Raw genomic sequence first — 12,835 nt, forward strand, 5'->3', positions numbered from 1 at the left:
ACATGTTGTACTGCTATAGAATAACACACCAGTCAAGTCTATACATTTGTGTTGTACTGCTATAGAATAACACACCAGTCAAGTCTATACATTTGTGTTGTACTGCTATAGAATAACACACCAGTCAAGTCTATACATTTGTGTTGTACTGCTATAGAATAACACACCAGTCAAGTCTATACATTTGTGTTGTACTGCTATAGAATAACACACCAGTCAAGTCTATACATTTGTGTTGTACTGCTATAGAATAACACACCAGTCAAGTCTATACATTTGTGTTGTACTGCTATAGAATAACACACCAGTCAAGTCTATACATTTGTGTTGTACTGCTATAGAATAACACACCAGTCAAGTCTATACATTTGTGTTGTACTGCTATAGAATAACACACCAGTCAAGTCTATATATTTGTGTTGTACTGCTATAGAATAACACACCAGTCAAGTCTATACATTTGTGTTGTACTGCTATAGAATAACACACCAGTCAAGTCTATACATTTGTGTTGTACTGCTATAGAATAACACACCAGTCAAGTCTATACATTTGTGTTGTACTGCTATAGAATAACACACCAGTCAAGTCTATACATTTGTGTTGTACTGCTATAGAATAACACACCAGTCAAGTCTATACATTTGTGTTGTACTGCTATAGAATAACACACCAGTCAAGTCTATACATTTGTGTTGTACTGCTATAGAATAACACACCAGTCAAGTCTATACATTTGTGTTGTACTGCTATAGAATAACACACCAGTCAAGTCTATACATTTGTGTTGTACTGCTATAGAATAACACACCAGTCAAGTCTATACATTTGTGTTGTACTGCTATAGAATAACACACCAGTCAAGTCTATACATTTGTGTTGTACTGCTATAGAATAACACACCAGTCAAGTCTATACATTTGTGTTGTACTGCTATAGAATAACACACCAGTCAAGTCTATACATTTGTGTTGTACTGCTATAGAATAACACACAGTCAAGTCTATACATTTGTGTTGTACTGCTATAGAATAACACACCAGTCAAGTCTATACATTTGTGTTGTACTGCTATAGAATAACACACCAGTCAAGTCTATACATTTGTGTTGTACTGCTATAGAATAACACACCAGTCAAGTCTATACATTTGTGTTGTACTGCTATAGAATAACACACCAGTCAAGTCTATACATTTGTGTTGTGCTGCTATAGAATAACACACCAGTCAAGTCTATACATTTGTGTTGTACTGCTATAGAATAACACACCAGTCAAGTCTATACATTTGTGTTGTGCTGCTATAGAATAACACACCAGTCAAGTCTATACATTTGTGTTGTACTGCTATAGAATAACACACCAGTCAAGTCTATACATTTGTGTTGTACTGCTATAGAATAACACATCAGTCTATACATTTGTGTTGTACTGCTATAGAATAACACACCAGTCAAGTCTATACATTTGTGTTGTACTGCTATAGAATAACACACCAGTCAAGTCTATACATTTGTGTTGTACTGCTATAGAATAACACACCAGTCAAGTCTATACATTTGTGTTGTACTGCTATAGAATAACACACCAGTCAAGTCTATACATTTGTGTTGTACTGCTATAGAATAACACACCAGTCAAGTCTATACATTTGTGTTGTGCTGCTATAGAATAACACACCAGTCAAGTCTATACATTTGTGTTGTACTGCTATAGAATAACACACCAGTCAAGTCTATACATTTGTGTTGTACTGCTATAGAATAACACACCAGTCAAGTCTATACATTTGTGTTGTACTGCTATAGAATAACACACCAGTCAAGTCTATACATTTGTGTTGTACTGCTATAGAATAACACACCAGTCAAGTCTATACATTTGTGTTGTACTGCTATAGAATAACACACCAGTCAAGTCTATACATTTGTGTTGTACTGCTATAGAATAACACACCAGTCAAGTCTATACATTTGTGTTGTACTGCTATAGAATAACACACCAGTCAAGTCTATACATTTGTGTTGTACTGCTATAGAATAACACACCAGTCAAGTCTATACATTTGTGTTGTACTGCTATAGAATAACACACCAGTCAAGTCTATACATTTGTGTTGTACTGCTATAGAATAACACACCAGTCAAGTCTATACATTTGTGTTGTACTGCTATAGAATAACACACCAGTCAAGTCTATACATTTGTGTTGTACTGCTATAGAATAACACACCAGTCAAGTCTATACATTTGTGTTGTACTGCTATAGAATAACACACCAGTCAAGTCTATACATTTGTGTTGTACTGCTATAGAATAACACACCAGTCAAGTCTATACATTTGTGTTGTACTGCTATAGAATAACACACAGTCAAGTCTATACATTTGTGTTGTACTGCTATAGAATAACACACCAGTCAAGTCTATACATTTGTGTTGTACTGCTATAGAATAACACACCAGTCAAGTCTATACATTTGTGTTGTACTGCTATAGAATAACACACCAGTCAAGTCTATACATTTGTGTTGTACTGCTATAGAATAACACACCAGTCAAGTCTATACATTTGTGTTGTACTGCTATAGAATAACACACCAGTCAAGTCTATACATTTGTGTTGTACTGCTATAGAATAACACACCAGTCAAGTCTATACATTTGTGTTGTACTGCTATAGAATAACACACCAGTCAAGTCTATACATTTGTGTTGTACTGCTATAGAATAACACACCAGTCAAGTCTATACATTACTGTTGTACTGCTATAGAATAACACACCAGTCAAGTCTATACATTTGTGTTGTACTGCTATAGAATAACACACCCGTCAAGTCTATACATTTGTGTTGTACTGCTATAGAATAACACACCAGTCAAGTCTATACATTTGTGTTGTACTGCTATAGAATAACACATCAGTCAAGTCTATACATTTGTGTTGTGCTGCTATAGAATAACACACCAGTCAAGTCTATACATTTGTGTTGTACTGCTATAGAATAACACACCAGTCAAGTCTATACATTACTGTTGTACTGCTATAGAATAACACACCAGTCAAGTCTATACATTTGTGTTGTGCTGCTATAGAATAACACATCAGTCAAGTCTATACATTTGTGTTGTACTGCTATAGAATAACACACCAGTCAAGTCTATACATTACTGTTGTACTGCTATAGAATAACACACCAGTCAAGTCTATACATTTGTGTTGTACTGCTATAGAATAACACACCAGTCAAGTCTATACATTTGTGTTGTACTGCTATAGAATAACACACCAGTCAAGTCTATATATTTGTGTTGTACTGCTATAGAATAACACACCAGTCAAGTCTATACATTTGTGTTGTGCTGCTATAGAATAACACACCAGTCAAGTCTATACATTTGTGTTGTACTGCTATAGAATAACACACCAGTCAAGTCTATACATTTGTGTTGTACTGCTATAGAATAACACACAAGTCAAGTCTATACATTTGTGTTGTACTGCTATAGAATAACACACCAGTCAAGTCTATACATTTGTGTTGTACTGCTATAGAATAACTCACCAGTCAAGTCTATACATTTGTGTTGTACTGCTATAGAATAACACACAAGTCAAGTCTATATATTACTGTTGTACTGCTATACAATAACACACCAGTCAAGTCTATACATTACTGTTGTACTGCTATAGAATAACACACCAGTCAAGTCTATACATTTGTGTTGTACTGCTATAGAATAACACACCAGTCAAGTCTATACATTTGTGTTGTGCTGCTATAGAATAACACACCAGTCAAGTCTATACATTTGTGTTGTACTGCTATAGAATAACACACCAGTCAAGTCTATACATTTGTGTTGTACTGCTATAGAATAACACACCACTCAAGTCTATATATTACTGTTGTACTGCTATAGAATAACACATCAGTCAAGTCTATATATTTGTGTTGTACTGCTATAGAATAACACACCAGTCAAGTCTATACATTTGTGTTGTACTGCTATAGAATAACACACCAGTCAAGTCTATACATTTGTGTTGTACTGCTATAGAATAACACACCAGTCAAGTCTATACATTTGTGTTGTACTGCTATAGAATAACACACCAGTCAAGTCTATACATTTGTGTTGTACTGCTATAGAATAACACACCAGTCAAGTCTATACATTTGTGTTGTACTGCTATAGAATAACACACCAGTCAAGTCTATACATTTGTGTTGTACTGCTATAGAATAACACACCAGTCAAGTCTATACATTTGTGTTGTACTGCTATAGAATAACACACCAGTCAAGTCTATACATTACTGTTGTGCTGCTATAGAATAACACACCAGTCAAGTCTATACATTTGTGTTGTACTGCTATAGAATAACACACCAGTCAAGTCTATACATTTGTGTTGTACTGCTATAGAATAACACACCAGTCAAGTCTATACATTTGTGTTGTACTGCTATAGAATAACACACCAGTCAAGTCTATACATTTGTGTTGTACTGCTATAGAATTACACACCAGTCAAGTCTATACATTTGTGTTGTACTGCTATAGAATTACACACCAGTCAAGTCTATACATTTGTGTTGTACTGCTATAGAATTACACACCAGTCAAGTCTATACATTTGTGTTGTACTGCTATAGAATAACACACCAGTCAAGTCTATACATTACTGTTGTACTGCTATAGAATAACACACCAGTCAAGTCTATATATTACTGTTGTGCTGCTATAGAATAACACACCAGTCAAGTCTATACATTTGTGTTGTACTGCTATAGAATTACACACCAGTCAAGTCTATACATTTGCTGCAATTGCTTTTCAGTAACCATATTCCACCTCCCACCATTTGTGTTATTTGGAGGAGCCAATCTGGGTTTGAGTCTGCAGACAACAAAGCTAGCCACAGCCATTGTTAGCTAGGAAGCCGCGTGTAGTTTTACTATATCTAGTGAGTGTTAAAGAGAAATAAAAATGCACCCCCCCCCCAGCATGCGATTACTAACGACTGCGAATCTCATACAGGCACACCATTAACTTACTATCCTGTCAATCAAGCTCATGCACAGAACATTCTAGCCAATAAGTGGCAACGTTTGCTGTGAGATCAAGCCCAGGAGGAAACGTTGATATTGCTTTAAGGGGGTTATTTTGTTTGTTTTTTAGATAATAATGTAAAAGGGAAATATTAGCTAAATGTGCTATTTTTTTCTACTTCGATATTTGGAATGTAAATGTATAACTCTTTATGTTTACTATATTTGACAATATTATCAGTGTGTATTGTTTTGTAAAATCAGATGACTGACGGAGAGGCTGAGTTCAAATTTAATACCAAGTCTGCAATTGAAGAACTGGGATACTCGCAACTTAAAGATCTTGATGGTGGTTATTTGTATATCACTGCTTCTGTTCAGGAGTCCGCAGGTATTAACAGAGAGCAATAAAATCATATAGACAAACTCTTTATTCTGAAATCAGTCTCTAGCATGTTGCCTGACAGACAGCTCTGAAATGTATTGTTATGTGTCTTTTACCCAGAGTTCAGTGCACAGTTAACCCTTAATAAAATATATTGACAGGCCCCTGAGTCATTTAGCACATTATGTTTTAGGTGCAAATGCTTAGCATTCCATTAATATATACTGTATATATATTACAGTCCTAGACTGTTTGTCATAAATGTCATTTTTTTTAAAACTTTTTTGGTTTAAGGTTTCAATAACACAGTTTGTATTTCTCTTGTTAAGTGTATCCAGTCCACGGATCATCCATTACTTATGGGATATTAACTCCTCCCCAACAGGAAGTGCAAGAGGATTCACCCAGCAGAGCTGCTATATAGCTCCTCCCCTAACTGCCATTACCAGTCATTCTCTTGCACCCAACGAATAGATAGGATGTGTGAGAGGACTGTGGTGATTATACTTAGTTTCATACCTTCAATCAAAAGTTTGTTATTTTATAATAGCACCGGAGTGTGTTATTCCTTCTCTGGTAGAATTTGAAGAAGAATCTACCTGAGTTTTTCTATGATTTTAGCCGGAGTAGTTAAGATCATATTGCTGTTTCTCGGCCATCTGAGGAGAGGTAAACTTCAGATCAGGGGACAGCGGGCAGATTAATCTGCAAAGAGGTATGTAGCAGCTTATTATTTTCTGACAATGGAATTGATGAGAAAATTCTGCCATACCGATATAATGTAAACTCAGCCTTAAATGCAGTAGCAGCAACTGGTATCAGGCTGTCATGTATGTATATTTTACACTTCAGTATTCTGGGGAATGGCACTTCACTGGAATTATACTGTATGCATAAATCTTTAGCCTAATTTGCAGGGACTAGCAACAGGCTTTTTAATAACACTCAATTTATTAATGTTAAACGTTTTTTGCTGGCATGTAAAATCGTTTAATTTTCTGAGGTACTGGGTGAAAAAATGTTTTGGGCACTATTTTTTTCCACTTGGCAGTCGTTTTATTTAATTTATGACAGTTTACTGATCTCTCTCACTGTTATGTGTGAGGGGGAGGGGCCTTTTTTGGTGCTTTTGCTACGCATCAAAAAATTCAGTCAGAAGTTTATGGTCTTCCCTGCATGATCCGGTTCATCTCTACAGAACTCAGGGGTCTTCAAAACTTGTTTTGAGGGAGGTAATCACTCACAGCAGAGCTGTGAGATTGTAGTTGACTGTGATAAAAAAAACGTTTATTTCTGTATTTTTTTTTTTTTTTTTCTGCTATCAGGGTTAGTTATCCTTTGCTAATGGGAGCAATCCTTTGCTAAAATTGTGTTTTTTACAAAGATTTGATGCTATAACTTTTCAGTTTATTAATTTTCAACTGTCATAACTTTTTCTGTGCTTCTTATAGGCACAGTACGTTTTCATATTATAGTAAATTACTTGAAAAGTATTTCCAAGTTGCTAGTTTATTTGCTAGTGTGTTAAACATGTCTGATTCAGAGGAAGATATCTGTGCTATATGTGCTAAAGCCAAAGTGGAGCCCAATAGAAATGTATGTACTAACTGTATTGATGCTACTTTAAATAAAAGTCAATCTGTACAAATTGAACATATTTCACCAAACAACGAGGGGAGAGTTATGCCGACTAACTAGCCTCACGTGTCAGTACCTGCATCTCCCGCTCGGGAGGTGCGTGATATTGTAGCGCCGAGTACATCTGGGCGGCCATTACAAATCACATTACAGGATATGGCTACTGTTATGACTGAAGTTTTGGCTAAATTACCAGAACTAAGAGGTAAGCGTGATCACTCTGGGGTGAGAACAGAGTGCGCTGATAATATTAGGGCCATGTCAGACACTGCGTCACAATTTGCAGAACATGAGGACGGACACATTCTGCGGGTGACGGTTCTGATCCAAACAAACTGGATTCAGATATTTCAAATTTTAAATTTAAGCTGGAAAACCTCTGTGTATTACTAGGGGAGGTGTTAGCGGCTCTGAATGATTGTAACACAGTTGCAATACCAGAGAAAATGTGTAGGTTGGATAAATATCTTGCGGTACCCGGCGAGTACTGACGTTTTTCCTATACCTAAGAGACTTACTGAAATTGTTACTAAGGAGTGGGATAGACCCGGTGTGCCGTTCTCACCCCCTCCGATATTTAGAAAGATGTTTCCAATAGACGCCACCACACGGGACTTATGGCAAACGGTCCCTAAGGTGGAGGGAGCAGTTTCTACTTTAGCTAAGCGTACCACTATCCCGGTGGAGGATAGCTGTGCCTTTTCAGATCCAATGGATAAAAAGTTAGAGGGTTACCTTAAGAAAATGTTTGTTCAACAAGGTTTTATATTGCAACCTCTTGCATGCATTGCGCCTGTCACGGCTGCAGCAGCATTTTGGTTTGAGTCTCTGGAAGAGACACTTGAATCAGCTCCATTAGATGAGATTACACACAAGCTTAAAGCCCTTAAGTTAGCTAACTCATTTATTTCAGATGCCGTAGTACATTTAACTAAACTTACGGCTAAGAATTCCGGATTCGCCATTCAGGCACGCAGAGCACTGTGGCTAAAATCCTGGTCAGCTGACGTTACTTCTAAATCTAAATTGCTTAATATACCTTTCAAAGGGCAGACCTTATTCGGGCCCGGGTTGAAAGAAATTATCGCTGACATTACAGGAGGTAAAGGCCATGCCCTGCCTCAAGACAGAGCCAAACCTAAGGCTAGACAGTCTAATTTTCGTTCCTTTCGTAATTTCAAAGCAGGAGCAGCATCAACTTCCTCTGCACCAAAACAGGAAGGAGCTGTTGCTCGCTACAGACAAGGCTGGAGACCTAACCAGTCCTGGAACAAGGGCAAGCAGGCCAGGAAACCTGCTGCTGCCCCTAAGACAGCATGAATCGAGGGCCCCCGATCCGGGAACGGATCTAGTGGGGGGCAGACTTTCTCTCTTCGCCCAGGCTTGGGCAAGAGATGTCCAGGATCCCTGGGCGTTAGAGATCATATCTCAGGGATACCTTCTAGACTTCAAATTCTCTCCTCCAAGAGGGAGATTTCATCTGTCAAGGTTGTCAACAAACCAAATAAAGAAAGAGGCGTTTCTACGCTGCGTACAAGATCTTTTATTAATGGGAGTGATCCATCCGGTTCCGCAGTCGGAACAAGGACAAGGGTTTTACTCAAATCTGTTTGTGGTTCCCAAAAAAGAGGGAACTTTCAGGCCAATCTTGGATTTAAAGATCCTAAACAAATTCCTAAGAGTTCCATCGTTCAAAATGGAAACTATTCGGACAATTTTACCCATGATCCAAAAGGGTCAGTACATGACCAAAGTGGATTTAAAGGATGCTTACCTTCACATACCGATTCACAAAGATCATTACCGGTATCTAAGGTTTGCCTTTCTAGACAGGCATTACCAGTTTGTAGCTCTTCCATTCGGATTGGCTACGGCTCCGAGAATCTTCACAAAGGTTCTGGGTGCTCTTCTGGCGGTACTAAGACCGCGAGGAATTGCGGTAGCTCCGTACCTAGACGACATTCTGATACAAGCTTCAAGCTTTCAAACTGCCAAGTCTCATACAGAGTTAGTACTGGCATTTCTAAGGTCGCATGGATGGAAGGTGAACGAAAAGAAGAGTTCTCTCTTTCCACTCACAAGAGTTCCCTTCTTGGGGACTCTTATAGATTCTGTAGAAATGAAGATTTACCTGACAGAAGACAGGTTAACAAAGCTTCAAAATGCATGCCGTTTCCTTCATTCCATTCAACACCCGTCAGTAGCTCAATGCATGGAGGTGATCGGCTTAATGGTAGCAGCAATGGACATAGTACCCTTTGCACGTCTACATCTCAGACCGCTGCAATTGTGCATGCTAAGTCAGTGGAATGGGGATTACTCAGACTTGTCCCCTACTCTGAATCTGGATCAAGAGACCAGAAATTCTCTTCTATGGTGGCTTTCTCGGCCACATCTGTCCAGGGGGATGCCATTCAGCAGGCCGGACTGGACAATTGTAACAACAGACGCCAGCCTACTAGGTTGGGGCGCTGTCTGGAATTCTCTGAAGGCTCAGGGACAATGGAATCAGGAGGAGAGTCTCCTACCAATAAACATTCTGGAATTGAGAGCAGTTCTCAATGCCCTTCTGGCTTGGCCCCAGTTAACAACTCGGGGGTTCATCAGGTTTCAGTCGGACAACATCACGACTGTAGCTTACATCAACCATCAGGGAGGGACAAGAAGCTCCCTAGCAATGATGGAAGTATCAAAGATAATTCGCTGGGCAGAGTGTCACTCTTGCCACCTGTCAGCAATCCACATCCCGGGAGTGGAGAACTGGGAGGCGGATTTCTTAAGTCGTCAGACTTTTCATCCGGGGGAGTGGGAACTTCATCCGGAGGTCTTTGCCCAAATACTTCGACGTTGGGGCAAACCAGAGATAGATCTCATGGCGTCTCGACAGAACGCCAAGCTTCCTCGTTACGGGTCCAGATCCAGGGATCCGGGAGCGGTTCTGATAGATGCTTTGACAGCACCTTGGACCTTCGGGATGGCTTATGTGTTTCCACCCTTCCCGATGCTTCCTCGATTGATTGCCAGAATCAAACAGGAGAGAGCATCAGTGATTCTAATAGCGCCTGCATGGCCACGCAGGACTTGGTATGCAGATCTAGTGGACATGTCATCCTGTCCACCTTGGTCGCTACCTCTGAAACAGGACCTTCTGATCCAGGGTCCCTTCAAACATCAAAATCTAATTTCTCTGAAGCTGACTGCTTGGAAATTGAACGCTTGATTTTATCAAAACGTGGTTTTTCTGAGTCAGTTATTGATACCTTAATACAGGCTAGGAAGCCTGTTACCAGAAAGATTTACCATAAGATATGGCGCAAATACTTATATTGGTGCGAATCCAAGAGTTACTCATGGAGTAAGGTTAGGATTCCGAGGATATTGTCTTTTCTACAAGAAGGTTTAGAAAAGGGTTTATCCGCTAGTTCCTTAAAGGGACAGATTTCAGCTCTGTCCATTCTTTTACACAAACGTCTGTCAGAAGTTCCGGACGTTCAAGCTTTTTGTCAGGCTTTAGCTAGGATCAAGCCTGTGTTTAAAACTGTTGCTCCACCATGGAGTTTGAACTTAGTTCTTAATGTTTTACAGGGGGTTCCGTTTGAACCCCTTCATTCCATTGATATCAAGTTGTTATCTTGGAAAGTTCTGTTTTTAATGGCGATTTCCTCGGCTCGAAGAGTCTCTGAGTTATCTGCCTTACATTGTGATTCTCCTTATCTGATTTTTCATTCAGACAAGGTAGTTCTGCGTACTAAACCTGGGTTCCTACCTAAGGTGGTCACTAACAGGAATATCAATCAAGAGATTGTGGTTACATCTTTGTGTCCTAATCCTTCTTCGAAAAAGGAACGTCTGCTACACAATCTAGATGTAGTCCGTGCCCTGAAATTTTATCTACAGGCAACTAAGGATTTTCGACAAACGTCTTCCCTGTTTGTCGTTTATTCTGGTCAGAGGAGAGGTCAAAAAGCTTCGGCTACCTCTCTCTCCTTTTGGCTTCGTAGCATAATACGGTTAGCCTATGAGACTGCTGGACAGCAGCCTCCTGAAAGAATTACAGCACATTCTACTAGAGCTGTGGCTTCCACTTGGGCCTTTAAGAATGAGGCTTCTGTTGAACAGATTTGCAAGGCTGCAACTTGGTCTTCTCTTCATACTTTTTCCAAATTTTACAAATTTGACACTTTTGCTTCTTCGGAGGCTGTTTTTGGGAGAAAGGTTCTTCAGGCAGTGGTTCCTTCCGTATAAAGAGCCTGCCTGTCCCTCCCGTCATCCGTGTACTTTAGCTTTGGTATTGGTATCCCATAAGTAATGGATGATCCGTGGACTGGATACACTTAACAAGAGAAAACATAATTTATGCTTACCTGATAAATTTATTTCTCTTGTAGTGTATCCAGTCCACGGCCCGCCCTGTCACTTTAAGGCAGGTAATTTTTCCATTAAACTACAGTCACCACTGTACCCTATGGTTTTCCTTTCTCTGCATGTTTTCGGTCGAATGACTGGTAATGGCAGTTAGGGGAGGAGCTATATAGCAGCTCTGCTGGGTGAATCCTCTTGCACTTCCTGTTGGGGAGGAGTTAATATCCCATAAGTAATGGATGATCCGTGGACTGGATACACTACAAGAGAAATAAATTTATCAGGTAAGCATAAATTATGTTTTTTTTCACAGAGGGACATGCAGAAGAAACTGAAAGTGCTGATGTCAAATTTGTTTTAACTCCATACAAACTGAGATTAATAGGTACCCCTCTCTTTGTGAAGCCAGGACTTCCATTTTACATAAAGGTTTGTTTTCTATCGAGCTCTTATCGTTATCTGTTTTATCTCCTTTACTGCACCCCTGGACTGAGAGACATTCCAAAGGACATAAAATGTAATTCAATCTAGCATGAAACACACACAAGCACACTCACACATATGCACACACACTTAGTGCAGTTGTTTTTTATTAAAAAAAATACTTTTCTCCAACATTGGTGTGTCCGGTCCACGGCGTCATCCTTACTTGTGGGAAATATCTCTTCCCCAACAGGAAATGGCAAAGAGTCCCAGCAAAGCTGGCCATATAGTCCCTCCTAGGCTCCGCCCACCCCAGTCATTCTCTTTGCCGTTGCACAGGCAACATCTCCACGGAGATGGTTAAGAGTATGTGGTGTTTTAGTTGTAGTTTTTTTTATTCTACTATCAAGAGTTTGTTATTTTAAAATAGTGCTGGTATGTACTATTTACTCTGAAACAGAAAAAGATGAAGATTTCTGTTTGTGAGAGGAAGATGATTTTAGCAGACAGTAACTAAAATCGATTGCTGTTTCCACATAGGACTGTTGAGATGAAGTAACTTCAGTTGGGGGAAACAGTTAGCAGACTTTTCTGCTTAAGGTATGACTAGCCATATTTCTAACAAGACTGTGTAATGCTGGAAGGCTGTCATTTCCCCTCATGGGGACCGGTAAGCCATTTTCTTAGTCTCAAACAGAATAAAGGGCTTAATATGGGCTATAAAACTGGTAGACACTTTTATGGGCAAAATCGATTGCTTTGTTTTGGACATTTTATATATGTTTATGCTAATAATTCACACTTATAAACTTGGGGAACGTTTTTTAACGTCAGGCACTATGTTAGACACCTTTTCCAGTCAGGAAGGTCCTTCCCAGTTGTAGGCTGAGCCTCATTTTCGCGCCATTACTGCGCAGTTATTTTTGAGAGCAAGACATGCAGATGCATGTGTGAGGACCTGAAAGTAATTGGA

General features: G+C 39.2%; 1 protein-coding gene across 1 annotated transcript in view; it reads left to right on the forward strand.

The window, feature by feature from the left end:
• C5 (complement C5) overlaps window positions 1-12,835 on the forward strand; it is a gene marked incomplete in the record, with an annotated part of 397,040 nt that overhangs the window by 70,629 nt on the left and 313,576 nt on the right. Inside the window, 2 exon segments of the mRNA XM_053695931.1 lie at window positions 5,319-5,445; window positions 11,753-11,868. Of these exon segments, the coding sequence (XP_053551906.1) occupies window positions 5,319-5,445; window positions 11,753-11,868 (243 nt within the window).

Source organism: Bombina bombina, chromosome 12 (genome assembly GCF_027579735.1).
Source record: "Bombina bombina isolate aBomBom1 chromosome 12, aBomBom1.pri, whole genome shotgun sequence".
NCBI classification, from domain to species: Eukaryota; Metazoa; Chordata; class Amphibia; order Anura; family Bombinatoridae; genus Bombina; species Bombina bombina.